Source organism: Haemaphysalis longicornis, unplaced genomic scaffold, assembly GCF_048455015.1.
Source record: "Haemaphysalis longicornis isolate Haplotype H1 unplaced genomic scaffold, Haemaphysalis longicornis Haplotype H1 scaffold_9, whole genome shotgun sequence".
Taxonomy (NCBI): Eukaryota; Metazoa; Arthropoda; class Arachnida; order Ixodida; family Ixodidae; genus Haemaphysalis; species Haemaphysalis longicornis.
The window spans coordinates 107774219-107794643 of NW_027526460.1; the positions used below are offsets into that span (position 1 = coordinate 107774219).

At 46.6% G+C, this 20425-nt stretch overlaps 1 protein-coding gene across 1 annotated transcript in view; it reads left to right on the forward strand.

The window, feature by feature from the left end:
- Positions 1 to 19927, forward strand: part of LOC144153347 (neprilysin-1-like) — a 92108-nt gene extending 72181 nt beyond the window's left edge. The window contains exons 14-17 of the mRNA XM_077684998.1: positions 10224 to 10282; positions 12940 to 12991; positions 19790 to 19857; positions 19908 to 19927. Of these exons, the coding sequence (XP_077541124.1) occupies positions 10224 to 10282; positions 12940 to 12991; positions 19790 to 19857; positions 19908 to 19927 (199 nt within the window). The remainder of the gene's footprint in view (positions 1 to 10223; positions 10283 to 12939; positions 12992 to 19789; positions 19858 to 19907) is intronic.
- The last annotated feature ends 498 nt before the right edge of the window (positions 19928 to 20425 follow it).

Sequence of the window (20425 nt, forward strand, 5' to 3'; positions counted from 1 at the left end):
GTCGTGCCTTTGTTTGGTAGGTGGAATTTTTCGCCTTGAAGGTTGCCGATGCCCACCGTTGCTGTAGGATTGGATAGGAAGTTTTGGAAGCTTTGGGGCCACAATTGCTACTTTGCGAATTTTTGAGGATCTTTTCGTGCTTGACATTGTCAAAGGCGCCCTTGACGTCGACGGCGAGTATGCAAGACTTGTGATGTCAATCCAGGCGGGTTATGATTTCCTCCTTCAGAAGCAAAAGGATGTCTTGGGTAGACAGATGCTGTAAGAACCCAAGCATCGTGTCCCGTATGTAGCCGTTGTCCTCGAGATAGGGCGTGAGCCGTTCGTGGACCATGAGGTCAAGAAGTTTCCCCGCACAGTAAGTCAGCGATATAGGGCGAATATTCCCAATACGTAGAGGCTTGTTTGGGTTGGGAATCATGGTCACATTGGAATGCTTCCACGTTGCCGGCGGTTCGCCTGTGTCCCAGCATACGTTAAAATACTCTAGGAGCGCTTCTGTTGCGTTTGAAGGTAGGTTACAGAGGAGCCTACTGGTAATCTTGTCATTTTGCGGGCGAAGTGTTCCTTGTGAAATGGGCCAGGGCTGCCTCCATTTTAGCTTTTGTTACGGACCGATCGAGGTCAGGGTTATGCTGGCCACGGTACGGATCAGTACGTTTCGGACTCGATAGGATGTTACCCGCCAACTTGACTTGTATCTCATCCAGTATGTCTTGTTGGGTGCCTGCGTATGAGTGGATTATTTTTTGGAGGTCTTGGTTTTGCTGCATTTTTGTCGCTGTAGTTGCCAGGAGGCCTCGTAAGATATGCCAGGTCTTTTTCGTTCTGAGGGTGCTCTGAAGTTGGCCACATGCTTCGTCCCAATTTTACCGGCAGAGTAGGGCGCCATATTCTTCGGCTTTCTTAGTGATGACGGCAATTTTCAGCTTGAGTTTTCTGTTGTAGTTTTGTCTTTTCCACCGTTTGAGCAGGCATCTTCTTGCTTCCCAAAGGGGGGAAAGGTGAAGGTCAACAGCGGGAGTATCTGTCCCCAGTTGAATTATTTTTGTATGCTCTTCCACTTTCTCAAGTATCTTAGAAAGCCATTCGTCAGTTTCTTCGATGTTTTCTGGATTGAGGTCGGTATGGAAGGCTTTCCAATTCGTGAGATTTGCTGTCCCGGACTAAACAGTTCTTTTTCCATGGCTTATCTCGAGTTGTATTATATGGTGGTCACTTCCTAACGTCCCCTCTAGTCGGGTCCAATCCGCCTGTGGGATACCATGGGTAAAGCTGAGGTCGGGATTAGTGTCTCTGGAGACGCTGTTTCCTGCTCGGGTTGGTTGCAGTGGATCGTTCCTGAGACCTAAATGGTGAGATTGGGCTGCGTCATGGATTCGGGTGCCTTTCTTGGTTGTTGACGGGTACCCCCACGCCATGTGTGGAGCATTCAAATCACCCGCGATCACGACTTGTGCCCTTTCGTGATGTCCCCGATATTCCTTACAAATTGCTCGAAGTTCGGCTGGTGGTGTCGAGGGGGCCTGTAGACGCTTAAAATAAAGAGGCTTTGCTGAGTCTTTCTTTCAGGCACGATTTCGACAACTGTATGGTTCACGTTTGTGTCCGTTATTTCGTGCACTTGGGTGGTAAGGGACTTTTTAGCCAGGACTGCGGTGCGCTCTGTTTGCTGGAGGCGTTGTATCCTTGAAGTCGAATGTTAGTGCTGTATATTTCCTGGAAGGCTATCACATCTGGTTGATTTTGTTTATTGAATTCTAGGAGGTTAGCTACTTTGCGCCTGATAGATCTATAGTTCCATTGCCAGATTTCGGTTTGTAAGGCGTCTGTGGTGCCGTTAGATTGGACTGCCATCTTCGAATGATTCCTTGTCAGAGAGCTCTTCTCGGCTTAGGGAGCAAGAACGTGAAGCGTCGTGGCTTTCTTTTCTTGCCTTTTTACGCGCCGCATCTATAGGGCTGAGGAGTGAATGGAGCACCGTTTTGGTGATGAAATTTTTCCTGGCGTATGCGACGAAGTTGTCAAAGATTGCCGTGTTGTGCGATGCTTGCTCCGCAAAAGGTGGTCTGGCCTTCTGGATTTCTGCCGCGACTACCTGCTGTAGGTTTAACATCATCTGTTGTTCAAGTGCGGTTATTCTGTCTTCAGTTAGCTGAATTGCTTGCTCCTCTGTGAGTAGCCCTTGTTGTGGAGGGCGTTCAGCAGCTTCTCGTTCACGACAGCGCTGGAGCAGCTTATCAATGAGAGTTTGCTGGCTGTGCGTCTTCATCTCTAAGGTTTTGATAGCAGCTTGGTCTTCGGAGCTTCTTCTAGATTCGCTTGCCACATTGGCGTAGCTCACTCTCTTTTGGGATTAAGTTCGCGAGCCGGATCAAGATAGCGATCGCGCTCTGGATCTGTCTCTGCTGCTTCTCTGCGCGTTGTTATCGCTGCTATCAGAAGTTGTGCTCTTCACTGCTTGTAGATCAGGGAAGTGTTCTGTGCCGGGCCACCATCCACTCTGAAGTTCTGGGCTGTTCACTTCCCATTGCTGTCCAACCTTGGGTGGGGGAGGTGGGGGGTGGTCCTGGCTTCAGCTTTTGTCTGCAGTCTGTCCCTGCGGTCTCATGCGGTTGTTTGCAGATTTTGCAGCATGGCCGACAGGCGTGGTCAGGTGATTGATGTGTCTGGCCGCATTTGTGGCAGACGTTTTGAGCTGGATGAGGGCATATGTCTTGCCGGTGGCCCAGCTCCCCGCAAGAACGGCAGTACTGTACTGTCTTGCGATAGGACCGGCAACGGTGGTTACCGCTCTGATATATCACGTTGAACGGTAGGTGGGGGCCATTAATGCAGATGACGGCGGCAGACGATTTTCGAAGCATTCGTGCTGCAACAATGGTATATCGCTCTGCCACGTGGAGTCCGTCAATGAGTTCTCCGGGACAGGTAATCGGTGGAACACCGGTGATGACTCCTCTGCTGATCCATTCCGAAGTTTTTACAAGGCCTCGCATGGTGAATATGTGTCGTCCTAGTTAAATCCTGCTGATTTCTCCCAGAAAGTCGAAAGCCAGGTCTTTCCTTTGCGTACTTGAAATGAGGATGTTTTTGATGCGCTGCACTTGAATGCGAACATTGTCGTAGAATTCCTTCTGTGTGATTTTGCTTGCTCTTCCGATGGCGTTAGTAATTTCTGCGAGGGACCATTTCGAAAGTTGAAGGCCGGCTTGAGGGTGATAAATGATTTTCTTGTCGTCTACGGGCAATGGTCTGTTTACGCTGCGTTTACGGGCAACGTTTACGCTGCGCCGTCTCCGGGGCCGAGTGCTGAGAGGTTGGTTTTGCGGCTGGTGCGACTCCTTGAGTGGCGGCGGCCTTGTTTCGTTTACTTTCTGTCACTTTTCATTTATTGCAATCAATTGTTTTGCCGCTGTTTTCATCGAATGCCTACTTCGGTGGCGAGCCGCTTTATTCGGTGGAGTCGGTGTGCATACCGCTGTCCTCCTGAATCGGTTCCTTGCTTTGCGCGTGCATCATCGCGTCGGGTGCTTGGCTCATTGTGGGGTAGTGGGAGCTTGCGTCGGCGACGAGCAGCTGCGGCTGCACCGGCTCGTGCAGCTCTTGGGCAGCCGCAGCTCGCCGGAGAGAGCTCGCGCTGCTGCTCATGCGCGTGGTGCGGGCATGTGCTACTGGCTCCTCGAGGCGCTTTCCGTCGCCGGACTTGGAACGTTCCTCTCCTGAGGCCTAGCCCGATGCGATGTTTAAACAGCCTGAAATCATGGCGTAAAATGCACTGACTGCGGTAACCGTCGCCACAGGAGAGTTCTTGTGACTTGCCAGTGTTCTTGACGCACAACTGAGAAAGTTGAATGACGTTTTCCCGCATGAAAAGCCGCAAAAGCGAGAGCTCATGTTGAGTAGGTTATAACTCGTTAGTCCCCTAGCGGGAAAACCTAAACAGAAGAGATGAGGAAGAAATACCACAAATTTACATTACCAAAGCTACTTCGTTTTATAGAACTTTAGGTTACAATAATGAGAACTTGTGAACCGCATATGGTTCTATTGTCATTGATACAGTTGCAGCCATCATTCATGCATTATATATAGGAAAAACCTCTTATATGTAAAGTATATTTTACATGTCATGAGCTAAGAACAGCTTTTCTCTTAAAGTATTGATTAGTCCAATATGGTATGTTTTGATTTGTCGAAAAACGGATTCACCAAAACAATAAGCTTCGTATAAATAGCGTGTGTTGCAAGTGAGTACATATTTAGGCTGTGGGTCCGGCGCGTCCACACAGTTAAATATTGATAACAGATACACTGAGAGAAAGCAGAAGCATAAAATTCCTTACCGTAACTACACCAGACTCGACGGACGTAACAAAGCTTTAGAAGACATGCAGCACGCAAGTGGGGAGGAGACATGTGGGGTGCCATTTAGAGAAGTTAAGCAGGCAGCGATGGCAAGAGTTTTGGGCGAAATTGGATGTTCGCAAGCCTTTGTCGCACATGTGGCGTGTAATAAAGGGCATGCGTAAGAACATCTCGCAACTACACCCATTGAGCGCCATGTCGCTCGATGAGAATTTTTTTCAGAGAGAAGCCGCGGAAGAATATTGCACGCTGCTGTCCTCCACCACATCCGCAAGTACGCGCCCGCAGTTAAATTATTTCATGCCACCTCCAGCTGCTGTGCCTGCGTTAGACCACCAGTTCTCGATAGAACAACTTAATGCGGCCATTTCCGATGTCACATAACGCTTTCCTCCTGCTTACGATGAAATTACTTATGAGGCTATTTCACATTTATCACACCACCCTCGCTTGTGTCTCTTGGAGCATTATAACGCTACGTGGCTGCAGGGAATCATTCCTCCTGAATGAAAGCTAGCGAAGGGTACTTCCACTTTGAAGCCTGGAATAACACCGACACGCTATGACTCTTTTCGACAGATCGCCTTACTCAGTTGCACCGGCAAATTAATAGAAAACAGTGATCTTCAAAAGCCTGAATTGGGATGTCGATACCAGAAAACTCAACCCACCTTAACTGAGCGGCTTTGGACAGAATCTACCGGCTATTGACAACATATTTGCACTCATTGCATGTTTAGAAGAAGAAATGAATTCCAACGGAAGAAAAGAAAAGAAGAAGAAAAGAAATCCCAAATGCAGTCTTTTTAGACATCAAGTCAGCAATTGACTGTACTATGATGCAATCCTAGCATCGCTTATTGCCTTCGTGTCTGGGAGGGAGATTATATGCATGGATTCCGAATATCTCGAAGGCCGGAATACTTTTATATGCACAGAAGAAGGCCCAACACCACGGTAGGATCTAAATAGAGGCGTCCCTCGAGGAGCAGTCTTAAGCCCGCTTTTGTTTAATCTTACGCTTATTCGCTTAAAACGCGTTCTCCCCCGGGGCGTCATAGTCCCACTCAAAGCAAAAGATATCTATGTTTGGAGTGCCTTGATATCGCGCCGGATCACGCAGGAGAAGCTGCAGAAGGCTCTTGCAAGAATAGCGTCATACCTATCGCCGAGAGGACTCAATCATTCATTCGAAAATGTGTCGCAAAGGAGTTCACCCGCAAGAGCATGGATTGTTGCCCTCTAATCCTCAGTGGTCGGCCTCTGCATTACCTACGAACCCAAACATACATTGTCGTTGTAATAGACAGAAACCTCTCCTGATCCCCAGAAATCAAAACATTACATACGTGAATTTCAGCAGTATCAGAAAGTATTGGATGTCTTTATAGCACTCGCTGAGGCAGTCATTGTCTCTCTGCGGGGCTCTTCTTCAAGGCATATGTTGATGGTATCTTGCGCTGCAGCCTTTCCGTCCTACAGCAACTGTCCCCTAATAGCAGAAAACAGCTGGACGCGGCAAGGAACAACTGTCTGAGGGAGTGTCTTGGCCTTCCTGCTGGCTAGTCATATTGTAGGACTCTTGCAGAAGCTGGCTGCCTGCCCATGGATGTGTTACGGCTTCAAGAGACGCGACGAGAGTATTGAGGCACAGGCTAAATACCACAACCCATTCTCTGGCTCGTAGTGCAGATCAAGACGCTTCCAGCTTTGGAAAAACAATAAAGGCAATTGATGCTTCCGTTCCAAAACGTCCACCGCTGACCATGCCAATGGGTGTTCCGCCATGGAGTTTGTCATATGTTACCATAAAACTTTCTATACCTGGAATTGATTCAAAAAGCGTATACCCAAACTGCCCTACTTCAGAGTACACTTGGCCATCTTCAAAAATTTTACTCCGCCACGAACTATATTTTATAAATTGATCAGCAACATCTAAGCGCAGTTCTTCAGGAGTTTTTTTTATTCTGTGAGCTGACAAATCACTGTCATGCCCACTTGAGCGAGCGACTTTGTCCACACCAGCTGAACTTTATGGAATCAAAGAAGCCATCCGGTACATACTTCCTCAGTCACCGATACAATGTACTATATTTACATACTCAAAAGCCGCCCTAAAAAGCCTGCGACATGCTAGCTGCTTCAGCATCCACGAACACATCAAGCGCGAATTAAAATACCTTCACCATCTCGCGTACACTGCAGGGCATCGCATAACCCTTCAGTGGCTCCCTGGACACTGTGAAAATCAGACAGGAGATGAGGCTGCAAGCATGGGCCTAGAAATGAAAAAGAAAAGAAAGATTTCATTCCTGGCGTCAATATTGATTTTAAACGCAAAGAACTGCGTGTCACCATGTGTCTGTCGAGTATTTTGACGCGTTTTCAAGCTTTCAGCACTCAGCGCTGATTTTTTACGACAGTGTGTACCGAAAGTCTGTTCCCGTCTCCAGTATTGCATATTTTTCCGCATGCTCGAACATCTATACCAATATGAACGGCGTGTGACATATATACCAGGGTTTGCTTTACTTTACGCTGATCGTCACTTGGTTTTTTTAAACGCCCTGAATACTCCGGGGAGTTGGGACTGTGATATACAGCTATAGTTCAGAGACCACCTAGGTGATGCACACTAAATGCTACATGGCTACCGCCCTATTCGCACAATGAGGGCGCCATAAACCCCTGCTGAACGAACATCTGAAAGCGCATTCGCATTGCAATCAAGTGAAATGTTATTTCAGATGCCCATGTCGCAGTTGTATAACTCCACGTGACAGTCTACACATTAAACGTTTTACACCCTCTTTGGCCAAAAAGGGTGTAAAAATCTTGCCCCATGGCTAACACCCTTAAATAGTGTTTTGGCAGAAAAAGGTGTGCGGATGGAAAAAGAGTGTTGAGCTCAACACCCCTAAAAAAGGGTGTTGAGGATGCTCAACACTAAAAAAACTCTGTTGAGCCTCACACCCTTTTTTAAGGTGATGGCATGCGCAGTTGCAATGTGAATCGGCGGAGCACGCAGCATTCCATACAAACAGTCAATCCGCACAAGTTACAGATGCGACACAAATGAATTGAGCCAGGACACCAGCGGGATGCAAGCGTTACAGGGAGTGCAAACTTACTTAGTAAAGCATGTGCTGTTCTTGCTTTTATATCCAGCAAAAGGAAAGCCCCCCGATCGAGTCGGTGGGCTTGTCGCAAAAAACCGATATTTTAGCGCTAATTTTGAAACTATGGATATTACTATAGAAGTATGCAAATCAACACGCGGATTTGCAAAAACTTTTATTACGAGGTATTTTTGTGTTCAATAACCTATAGAATTTTATTAAATACCAAACAAATCTTCCCCGCCACCTCAACACCCTTAAAAAAGGGTGGACATTATTTCAACACCTTTTTTCCAGAAGGGCGTAAAGTTACAAATTAGGGTGTTCGAAACTGAGAAAAAGGGCCTAAAAAATGGTGTAAGAAGAAGGGTGTAAGAAAAGACCGCCAACTAAAAAAAAAGGTGAAGAGACCTCCAAGTTTGGAGGCATTTCGTACCTGTTTACATGGGTGAACTGAACATTTTCTACAAGCGGGGGGTGTTTTGTACCTCACGACGTTTAAAGCAATATAAATTGGCATAATTTATTACCAGTGAAGCTCTTTAAGCTTGAGCTAGTTTCGGTGGCGTTAGCAAAAAAAATACAAAGAGAAAGAACTCCGGCACCTGGAAAGGGTGCACCACCGCAGATAGGGTATTATAACAGTGAAGTCGGTTTTCGAGCTTGTTAGAGTGTGAGCACAAGGGGCGTATGCGCACCTCTTACTGTTCCATTTTAAAGGTACTACTAGTCTTTTTTGGATTCTAAAAGGCAAAAAATTGGAGCAGCTTGCAATAGTGGTGCGAGGCTGGAAAAACAGCATAGCTGGAGGACGACCTAGCTTGTTTCCCACATGGATCCCACGCCTAGGGGGGGAGGGGGGAGCGCGCGGAGGGCGGGGCACGAATGGGGATACACACTGGAATAGCCTTGTAAAATCCGGTTAAACTTGGCCTCACCCCTCAGCGGTCATCCCAGCTTAGCAAGAAAATTTCAAAGCTGAGCAAACATAACACAACTTAGCAACACCGGAAGAAACTAGGTCGACCCCCTGCTCCGCTGTTCTTTTTTGCAACTGAACACCTATTTCTAGCTGTTTCAGCACCCTCCAGAAAGCCGAGCGTGTTGAAGTGGGTAAACACCCTTTTCTCCACACGACTATAGTCTTTTTTTTTAATTTTGAAGGTTGAAATTGGGGTTTCACGTGCCAAAGCTAAACTTGGGGCATGAGGTGCACCGCATATGGAAGCCAGCAATCATTACATACCAACACTTATCTTTTTTGCGTTTGAAAATTTCTTGCGAGTAGCCGAGTATATAAGGGGATCGCTTCTTCTTTACAGTGCTCTTATGCATCCAAAAATGGCCTTATATTTAATGAACAGCTGAACACCTTTTCTACACCGTTTCAACACCCTAAGAAAAACCAAGGGTGTTTAAGTTGATCAACCCCCTTTTTTTCATACAAACAGGGTGTAGAGCTAGAAAAACCGTGTTGAGATTCAGTAAAAAGGGTGTAAAGACCTCCCAACACCCTTTTTTCACTTATGCTACACTCTTTTTGGCGAAAAGGGTGTAAAAAGTTTAGTGTGACGAATTTTGGCAGAAGAAAAGCGTGGATACACGTGGGAGCACTTCAAGGGAAATTCTGTCTTCCTATGGTGCATGCGAATCCACGACGTTAGTTCTCCTGAAATCACTCCTATTGTATGCAGATTGCTTATTAAACTATAGATCCAGCTACTTTCCTCAAAATTTCTCGGTCCCAATTCTGAACATTGGTAAAAGTAACCTGCGCACTCTTGATAGATATGGAATTGGGAATAAGTCATTATTATATGATATATACAACTGGTAATGTTGTAATCTGGTTATGGGACATTCTAATATGATTTTCAGGAAACTTCAAGGACTATAAGTTACAAGCAGTAGCTTTCTAGTATTGGGTATTCTAAAAATTCACACCCAAAAGAATGTTCGATGTGGTGACGTCTGTTGCACTCCACAGAAAAAGTGATAGGAACGCGTGTATTTTACATTGCATAATGCGTAGAGCTCTGCGGCTTCATTCCCGCTCTTCGGACACAACTTTGAACACTGTTTACAATTATACTTTGGTGTATGACCGAACCCGTAAGACGGTTCATGTGAAGAAATGCAAATGTAAACTCCTTACAAGTATAGCAAGCACTCTCGACATAAGGGATGGTAGAATGTCGGCCGGTGCTATTCTGAAACCCCGATGTCGAGAAGCCAAAACATTTTCTATATCTCAGGTATGTTTCTTACAGAGATGGAACAACAATTGATTTTAGAAATGCTCTATTGACAAATGAGCATACCTAGCCATTCTTAGGGGGTACACTTTTAAACACCGTCTTTTACCTTTCCTCAATAGGCATCTAAAGAACGGACTTCCGGGAGGAAAGTGAAGCAACTGGTGTATTTCAAACACAATGTTTCCATCTGTTAAATTGGACCGAAAGTACCACATGCCAATTTTTTCCCGCTTACTTGAGGCCACTTCCATGGCCTTCAAAAAAAACAGAGAAATACAATACTTCTACAGTGTTTGTAGGAGGTCAACATATATTTTGTCATTAACAAATTACACAGTAAATATTGTGCTGTAACATCCATAAATACTAGAGCCTGAGCACAAAGCGTTAACAATTGCTGCTACCTTTGAGATCACCTGCTGCTCCGGCTTGCGCTATTCTATTTGAACGCCCCTGTTCCCGTTTCTTAATATAGGTGGCCTGCCGGTCCGACTGTTGTGAATGCCTTTTACACATGGAGTAGCAACGAAATGGGTAAGGATTTCACACAATCAGTCTTTTATCAACTGCATTAGCTTTTAAGTTTTAGCAATGCCCTTCCCCCACAACTTCATTGAAAGAGATCGATTGAAGCTGTTTTGCTCTACATAAATCAATACGGTGCCCGCGGCTACGCAGGGGTTTTTATTTTCTTTTGTAAAAACAATGAAAAAACCGTTCTCGCAATTTTATTTTGAATTCAACTCCAAATAGTGTTACATTTTACATGTATGTACGAAATTTGGATACACATACGAAAACTGAATCTAAAAGCCCCAATACATGCTGTGCTAAAACTAGTTCGCAGATTTATATCTGGATCTGTGTCTGGTAGTTCAGAAAAATGATTACAGCGAAGCTGTATATCCCATGGTTCCATATACTTTTGCACATGTTTTACAAAAGCTCCGTGGGCACTCTTTTTCCCGTTTCAAGAACATGCGTGGCTAGTTCCCTCGACGTTCCAAAAGTCCCAATACACCTTACGAAGAAAGGGGGAAACGAGCTTCGCTTAAAAGATACGTCAACTTGCCGGGCTTCTTCACGCGCTGGTAACATAGAATAAGTAAGCCAATCTGTAGAAATGGTTCGCGGCCATACATACACAAACACTCAGCCACACGCACCCCAACCTTGATCTAAACCTATGGAGAGAAGTGCCAGACTGACAGACTGCCTGACTGTCTAACTCACTCACTGACACATCACGGCCCCTCCAACACAGCCAGACTTATAGACTTGATATTTCGGGAGTGCACTTTTGCCATGGCGTACGAGATCACTAAGGCGGCTTTTCTGGAAACGGCCTTCGTACCCGAGAAAAAGGCGGAAATTGTGCTTTTGTAAATTGGTGATTTTCTCGCTCACCCGTTCACATATCGAAGTGCTCTTTGCTGATATGTGAAGCCCTTAAGAATATCCAAAAAGTAGTCATACGGTACCACTCTCACCGAAACTATTGTGGCGGTTCTGCATTTCGGAACAAAATGGGTGTTCCTAAATATTCTACAACAAATGTTTTACTAATTGATTTATTCAGTTACTTTGTCCTCATAAATGTCACCTATACAAATCTACAAAATCAATTTTAAGGATTTCGCCCTCGGACCCCGGTAAAAGGGCGAAAAGAGTTTTTTTAATGTCACGCTGATGAACCGAAAAAGCATAAGTGGTGATGTTAACGACTAGGCAAACTGCTCAGTGGAAAAGCTTATAATTTCATAAGCACGATTTGAATATTGTGCAGCAGCACAATGTTGCCGAAAGTTTTGAAAAAATAATACGCCAGGGAGAGATTGAGAAGCAGTTAAATAATTTTTCAGATATTTGCTTTTTATCGTAGCGCAGTTGAGATATTGCGGTGGTTTTTTTCGATATAAGTAACTAATGGACGTATCAAAGTACTGATGTATAAGACTTTTCCATAACCCCTTCCTAATAGGGGCAAGAATAAATTCGGGAAAACTGCGTTTTTACCCATTCTTCAATAACTATACAGCCTTTGATATATTCAATGCGTTTTTGCTCGCAAATGCTGCCCAAACAGTTTTCCAAAAGCAAATTTCAGGATTTTTTCCTAACACGCGGATAAACGCGACGGCGAGATTTTTTAACTTACACCACTCTGTACGTAGAGTTCACCTGAATTTTGCCGCGTTCGCATGCGGTCGCCATCTTTTGGGACTGTATGCAGCCACGCGCCTCGCGTATCAGCCTATTTATCATAAAACGGTGAGTTTTGAGTATTGTTCACACCTAGTGAAATAACAGTTCCCGTTGGTAAATACCCGCTTCAGCGCACCGTGTTGGTGCAGTTTGTTTAGTGAGAGTTACAATAACACACGCGCTCCAGTCTCCCATTACAACAAGCTCCGGCAGGAGCCCATGTACTGACAGCAGGCGGGAGTTCTTAATTATGTCCAACTTCGCGGTGAGCAAGCTAATTATAAAATGAAGAAATAACTGAGCACGTGTTATGTCCATTAGTATCATTCATATAATGGCCCACGCGGGCATCGCTGGGCACTATCGCTAGTGTATACATAAATCTATACATGCATACATACACTTATACACATGTATGCGTGTACGTGCGTACACATACATATGTGAACATGTCCGTAGATACCTTCCTACCTACATGCACGTACCTACATACATGATTGATTGATTTAGTGATTGATTCTTGGGTTTGAAGCACTGACGCAATGCAAGGGATAAGGCGCGTTTTAGCGGAGGGATCCGGATTAATTTGAACCACCTGGGGATCTTTAAGATGTGCCGAAATCTCGTGCACACGGACGTTTTTACTTTTCTCCTCCATCATAAAAGCGGCCGCCTCGGCCGGGAATCGAACGTGCGACCTCGTGCTCAGCAGCGCAACGCCTTAGCTACTGAGCCACCACATACATACATACATACATACATACATACATACATACATACATACATACATACATACATACATACATACATACATACATACATACATACATACATACATACATACATACATACATACATACATACCGGCATTCTTTGTTTGCCTGCGGATTTAAGTGTTCACATTACTTAGGTGAACTCTATTTGCCGTTTGCTGCACCCAATTTTTTTAGGAAATGTAACCCACACATCTATATCGTTGTTTGCAGTGTTCCCATCTGCAGTACTTCAGATTCCATATTATGAGTACGGAATTCCACGGTAAGTTCTTTCAGAAACTTCACGAATAGCGATTTTTGAATGACATTGAAATGATGTCCTAAATCTATGGCATTTACAACAATCAACATCGAGGGTTACATTTGTTCAACTGAATATATTCACTTCATTTGGAATACTTGGGTAGCGTACTGACGAGCCACACAACCAGGAAAACGTCACAATCAGTAGCTCGACAACATTGTTTCCAAAGCGAGACACACCTCCATCTAGAAAAAAACCGCGTTCGTGTTTATCACCTGGAGTGTACTGACATTTGTCGTCTGCGTGACCCGCGGCGGGACCAATTTATATGGATGTTCGATTTTGGGATTGGGGCATTGGGACGGAAAGAGAGGGATAATAAAGGTGGCGTAGAGTAGAGTACAGTGTAGGGGTAGAGTAGTCTGCCATGAATGTAGAAATTGGTTGTTGACGGAAGGGGGTGTATTCGGTTCCGAGAACATGAAGGTGTGCTGGTAGCAGCTGTCTTCGTTTGTGGTAGTATTGGTGTTCCGTGCTTATTTAAAAAAAATTTTCTGCTCGACAAGCTTGGGACTGCCTCTTTGTCTTCTTGAGGAACATCCCCATGCCTGTGAATGCAAGCAGCGGCGTATGGGGCCTTCTCCTCAAGGGACTCCTACCCTGGTGTCCACATTATGTGTGTAGTTCGGGGATCCGGCGCACGTTTTGTAGAACGTTTGCAGCCGTGGATATCATTAGCCTAGCGGGTAGTTGCGGCCTACGGAAGTACTTGCGGAAGACGGCAGAGGTTGCCGCAGACGGCAGATTACTATGGGTTATTTACCACTAGTGGCGCCGGCCGTAGCCTGGATCCATTACTTCTGGTCTGTAGCGACCGTCAGGCAATAAAATTCACCCTTAGTGACGCTCAGGACGGTGGCAGGTGTTTGGTTGGTGTGGGGAGAAAGAGAGGAGTTAATTTTACTATTTTAGGTTCACAAAAGGGGCTACGTGAGGGCGAAAGTTACATCCGCGACGACCGGGTCTCCTGAATTGACCAGTCTTGACTATGCCCCTCCGAGCGCTACAGCGCTGCTCACAGAGGTGGGAGGATGCGACAGCGGGAGAGGGTTCTTGGGACATGGAAACGTGCGTATCGATCACGCCATAGGCAGGACAGGTAAGGAAGGGTGAGGTGAATGTGGGTGAGCTAAAATGAGGCTATCGGTAAAGGTCCGCATCTGAAGCTTGTGGGCCTGCTCTCTACGGCATGCCAGGGAATGAGGCACACTGCGGTTGCGTGAAAGAACTCTTTACTTACATCCTCCACGCTGTCGACCGTCCGGGCATACGCACACACACCATCATCAGAAACACTCTCGTCCCGAGTCCCGAGTCCCCGCGCGCGGTTCTTCAGCACCCCGCCCCCTCCTTCGCCTCGCTGCCCGCTGCCCGTCGTGTCCGCCAGCGCCATCTCTCGGGGCCCGACGTCCCCAGGTCCCGCGGCAGCAAAGTGTCCGCGGGGGAATCTTGAGGGCCATGCGTGGCCGGTGGGTGACCGGCGGCGGAGAGGGCCCGAGGAGAGAGCTCGTGGCGAGGGGCGCCGAAGCGCTCCCCACAAGCTGCGGCCATATGTAAGCAGCTATCGGTGTGTGGTTGGAGGGGAGAGGTGAAGGTGCGTGTGAGTTAAAATTATGCCATTTAGAAAGTCTGGATCTGAAGTTGTAGCCGTATGTGAGAGGCTGTCGGTGTGCGGTTGGTGGGAAGACCTGAAGGTGGGTACGGGTTACACTTATGCCATTTAGAAAGCTCTGCGTCTGAACTTGTGGCCGTATGCGCGAGGCAGTCGTTGTGTGGTTGGGGTAAGGGAATAGATACGTCCGGCGGAAGATGCATTACTGTAGGGTATTGTGCCCAAATGTCTCGAGGATAGGCAGCCTCTCTTGAGGAGTACAACGTGTAGCCAAAACAGCGGCTATGTTAGCCGAAACAGCGGCTAGGTTAAAACTTTTGCCATCACGTGTGTTTACCATCTTATTCAAATCTACTCCTCCAGGAATAGGGTTCACTGCAGGGTGCCGGTATCGGTGATGGGCAGGGGAGTTCATTAGTTCATTGTTAGAACTTTGAGTATCAAAGCTCAAAGTTCGCAAAGCTGATACAAAGTAGGCAGCGCACGGGCGATGTGAGATGACCAGGGAAATAGATTCGTCCCCACCGTTGTAGTGTGGTTGCTTGTAATGGTGGCTTCAATGGACGTCGTGGTGCCTACACGGAGAATACGTCTTCCCTGTTGTCATGGTAGTGGAGGGGTTTCTACAGTGTGCGGGGGGCTTGAGATGCACTCGGACGTGTGGCTTCGCCCTAGCCAGACGACGTACCGCGCGAAAGGTGGGAGGCGTGGGTTATGAAAGAGGTTTGACATGCACGAGCGATATGATTTCGTTTGACACAGGGATGGTTGGTGTTTGCGTGCTTGATGGCGTTACTCTCACTGAAGCGTACCAGTACCAATAAGCGACGAGTTGACACACTTTTGTAGCGTGAGGTACACTGGCCGACGTTGAGCAGTTTCGCGTGGCTACTGGAGAGCCGTGCTGCGCAAGCGCGACGTGGCGGCCCGGTCTACTTGATGATCACGCGAGGGGTTTCCGGGTTTGGAACCGATGCTCGTGGGTCGCAGCAACGCCGGCATGCGCCTTTGGAACCAGCTTAGCTCTGGGGCGATTGGTGACGCTGCGCCGGAGCCGCTCGATAAATATACTTGTGTCACGTAGTGCGTGTACCGTGTGTGTGTCATTGAAGCAGTAGTAAGCATGATAATCAAGCTAAACTTAGACAACCAGTAGGAGGAGGAATAAACATTTAATTGAGCAGTCCATGTTGCTGAGTTGACCGCCAGGTGGGAGACCTCATTAATCCAAGAAGGCCAGGGTCTTGGCAGCCTGTCTCGCCCGGTCTACCAGACGTTGGTGATCCGGGTTGGAGCTGGTCTACCGACCCTTCCACTGCTCAAATGAGGGATTGGGATTTGGGCAATGGATGGTGTCTGGCGGCACTCCCATAACATGTGGTAGAGAGTGCATGGCTCTATGCAGAATTTACAAGTGTATGTTTACAATGTAGGATGTATTGGGTGTAGTAATGTACCACGTGGAAATGTGTTAGTTTGTAACTGTCTCTAGATGACCGTATCTTCGCGAGACATGTTTGTATGCGGAGGCGGAAAGTTTCTTCGTCCAAAGCGGTAGTGGGCCAGGATGTCACTGTACCTTCTGGGGATTTTTTGTCGTGTTGGGCTTATGGAAGGACTGGCTGACATCCCAGAAGGGGGCGCCCGGTGTGTATGAGCTCGGGCTGCGGCATGAGCCGCCTCATTCCCTTCCAGTGATGAATGAGCTGGTGTCCATATGATAAACAGTTTGGGTAAACCAGGATGGGCCGATAGAATTTTTGCTGCTGTTGCTGAAATGCGTCCAATTTGAAGTTTCGACAGGCTGTCTGAGAGTCTGATATGATGGTGATATGTTCCTTGCCAGTGGTAGCTGCAAGTAGAGCACTGCACGGGCCCGGGCCGGCCCGGCTGCAGCGGCCGGCCCGGCCCGCGGGCCGGTTAGGGCCGGGTAAGGAATTGATGGATCGGGCCCGAGTCGGGCCCGGGCCCATGAGCTTCGGGCCCGCGCCGGGCTTGGGCCTGAGTCAGGCCCGCATCAGGCCCGGGTCGCATACATGTGGGTAATGGTGCTTGTATGCTAATGTTTGGCTTGAAAAGAAAACTACAAGACACGCAACCCACACAGCGAATTCTAAAATACCGAGAAGAAAGACAGAGAGGAGGTGCCCCGCCACCACCGCGCCCGTCTCCGTCGGTGAGCCACGGCGCCGCAACGGCGCGGAACGGCGAACGCGTGATATGCACAGAGAAAGAAAAATTTTACGAGGGAGCATGAAGTCAGGCGGCCCAGCTTCGTGGCATGCCAACCTAGTCTGATGCCGCGTTCTCGTCTCCTCGGGCTCTTCCCGCGCAATTCATCATGGAAGATGCACCTCTTTCAGGCAGAGCCGGGGCAGCATGATGAGTTAGACAAGTACTTGCATTGCGACGGCGCTGACCACATCAACAATGTGCTGGAATGGTGGAAGCCTCAACACCCTAGGTTGTCTTCCCTCGCCAAACAATACCCTAGGTTGTCTTCCTTCGCCAAAAGTATTCTTTGTATACCAGCGACAAGCGCCAACTGTGAAAGGGACTTCAGCGCAACTGGCTACATTTTTCAAGAGTGGAGAACGTGCCTCAAGGCAGTGACCTTGGACAACCTTTTGTTCCTCACGAAAACATGTAGCCTTCTCGAAGAAGTAAAATCAGTCATTACCATTCCAAGTTGCTGCAATTTTAAACAAATCTGCCAAGCGTGGCATAACCGCTGATACTGCGTACATTCGCAAATTTGGCTTAAACGTATAGGGTGAAGATACTATTTAGGTTTCATGAGCGTCTAGCCGCGTTCACTTTTCAGAGAATGCTATATGCATGCCATGCGCGTAGCGTATTTCAATGGCTGGCATTACTTATTTGTCTTCTCAAATACTGTTTAGTTGTTGTCGAATGAACCTTTCTGTTACGTGTTAAATTGTTTTTTTATAGCCCATATCTTGGTTTGCATTAGAATCCGGGGCTATTGATATTTCACATGCTAAAGGAAAAGGCCAACTGTTTTAGCTGTATTTTCTGCTGAGATTTCATTTATTCCATTGCTGCATTGATTTGATTTTTTCTTCAGATATAATATGTGAAAGGACTACTGTGTCCTGTCATTCAAATACTTTCTTTTGTATTTACTTATTCAGGTTTACAGATATTTTTTCTTGTATTGACTGTGTCGTCTTCGTTCTGCCGGGGGGTCTAAACGACTGGTTTAATAGGTGACCGGTAAAAACCGCAAGCGCAAAGGCCCATGAGTACGTCTTGTGCTCCCGAAACTTCAGGTTCGAGATCTCGCCTGGCCTCCCGTACGCCGGCGGCTTTCACGCGCGTGTGTGCGTGTTGTTTATTTCTCACAGAATGCTTACCTTTCAGAGGAGTCCCTTGTAGGATTCATCGTTGTTATTTATTGACTATGCGATGCATGCGCGTTTATTTTTTAGGTGGAAACAGATAAACAACAAGCACACGCGCGCGTGAAAGCCGCCAGCCTACGGGAGGCCAGGAGAGCTCTCGAATGGGAAGTGGCGGGGCTCCGCGGGAGCAGACAATGTACCCATGAACCTTTGCGCTATGTACCGGTCACCTATTTGTATAGCGCTACTCAGACTGTTGTAATTCCACCAGGAGCAGTTACAGCACGCTTTTTTTCTATCTCGCTCCTTGCATTGTGCAATAAACTAAGTTAGCAGCAGAATTTTCTGCTGCTGTTACTCAACAGTCCCAGCTTGTCAACAATTAATGTAAACTCAACTATAAATGTCCACCATTTTTTCCACTTTATGTCGGCGTTGTATGTTGTAGTCGTTCCTTTAAATGCAATAAGAACATTGCGTGGTTAGCACTTCGTGTATCAGACAGCCATCTATGCCTCCGCTTATATTATTTCCCTGCAATGATTTCGCCAAAGTGTTACGGGCGTAATTACCTGAAGATACAGTTGTGACACTGTCACAAGTTCTCAAAGCAGTCTCCAAAAAACATCTTGTGTGCTGCTGGTATCTTCATAATAGCTGAGGATTGGACAGTGCCTCGTTTATGCTCAAGGCGCAATTGGGTAAAACGGGCCGGGCCGGGCCGGGCCTGCCCAAACCTTTCGGGCCCGGGCCGGGTACGGGCCCTATTTGAAAATACCGGGCCGCGCTGGGGCGAGTCTGAGCATGGCACTTTCCAGCCGGGCCGGGCCGGGCCCGGGACGGAACAAATCGGTCCGTGCAGTGCTCTAGCTGCCAGGGCAATGTCTGCTTCTTCAGCGGCGTCGATGTCCTTGGTAGGTATAGAAGTAGAAGATAGCTCCAGCCCCTGATTATTGACTATGCTGATGGCGTGGGCTGATCGACTGGTGTATAGTGATGCGTGGGCGATGCCTTCACATTGGGTGATGCCTTGGCATTGTAATAGCGATGAACTATGGGCCCGGTATGAGATCGTGGTGTTCTAGGTATGTTATTTTGATTCGAAAGCATTACTTTACAGTGTTGCTCTAAATCGGGTGTACACGGCACGAGAAGTGACTGATGGATAATACGGAAAATCTCTGATTGTTTAAATTCATGCTCAAAAGGTGTGCCCCAGGGGTCTAGACTTCATTCATTGCTGTTCTTACTATAGATTACTGATCTTCCAAATTGCTCGACTTCATTCCATTGAGTACTATACGCTGAGGATGCCACAATAACATTGCCAGGCAAATCCATCACAGGTTTATATCTAAGTTAAACACACAACTCTTGAATATCACAAACTGTTCCGTATTAACTGTTTGTACATTAACCCTGCAAAAACTAAATACGTGATCTTTAAACTTGGTCAGCGACAATTTCCCTGAGATCCGCCGTAAAAATCGGTCCAAATGTAATCATGTTTGCAACATGTTTGCATTCAGGCAGCCTAATTGGGAAAACTTTGGAATACGAATATACCGGCAGTACATGACCCATTTGAGGTTTTTAGGCGACATTGCCTTGCAATACTTTTTAATTTAAACTTTAATGACTTTACTAAAAAGTAGAAAAGACTCGAAGAAATGACTAACATTTTACGAATTTACAAATAACCCTTAGCTTTGTACCGACTATGTGTACACAGTTGAACATTTTACATTCGTAGTGTACTTTGTGGCTGTCTTATTTCAGTTATCTAAATTTTGGAGCAATCGGCTCAATTGTCGGACATGAAATGACGCACGGCTTCGATGCTCAAGGCGAGTACCCTTCTCTAACCATAACAAACGGATATTTGCATATTTTCCAGTACAGCGGCTAAACAGGTAGCGACAAACACAACCGGCACGTTGAACAGAAAGATCGTTCCATTGATCATGATCCCTACTTTTGGCCACAGACTCCGAACGTCTTTCGCCTTTTTGTTATTACCAAAGATGTACTTTTTATTAATATTGTACACTCATCCTTCTAAGAACTTTCCTGCCTTTATGAAGGGTAGTAAGGTTTCCACTGAAATTTTCAAAAGACAAATCATACACTGCTTTATGATTTCGTATTGGCCAGAGGTACTGCTTGCGGTTGTGGGAATTGCGCCTAATCCCAGAATTTTTAAGATTTTCTGTAGACAAGGAGAGAGCGCTTTTTTTTCTTGTAAGACTACCTTGCAGCCCTGTATATACAATCGTACAGTCGCCACTGCAATAGCCAAGTTGGACAGATACGCGATGGAAGTGCCCGCTGCACCGTGTGTAGAACATTTATATCAAAGTTAATAATATGAATGTTGGTGATAGATTTTCTTATGCTGGCGAGACTAACAAGACC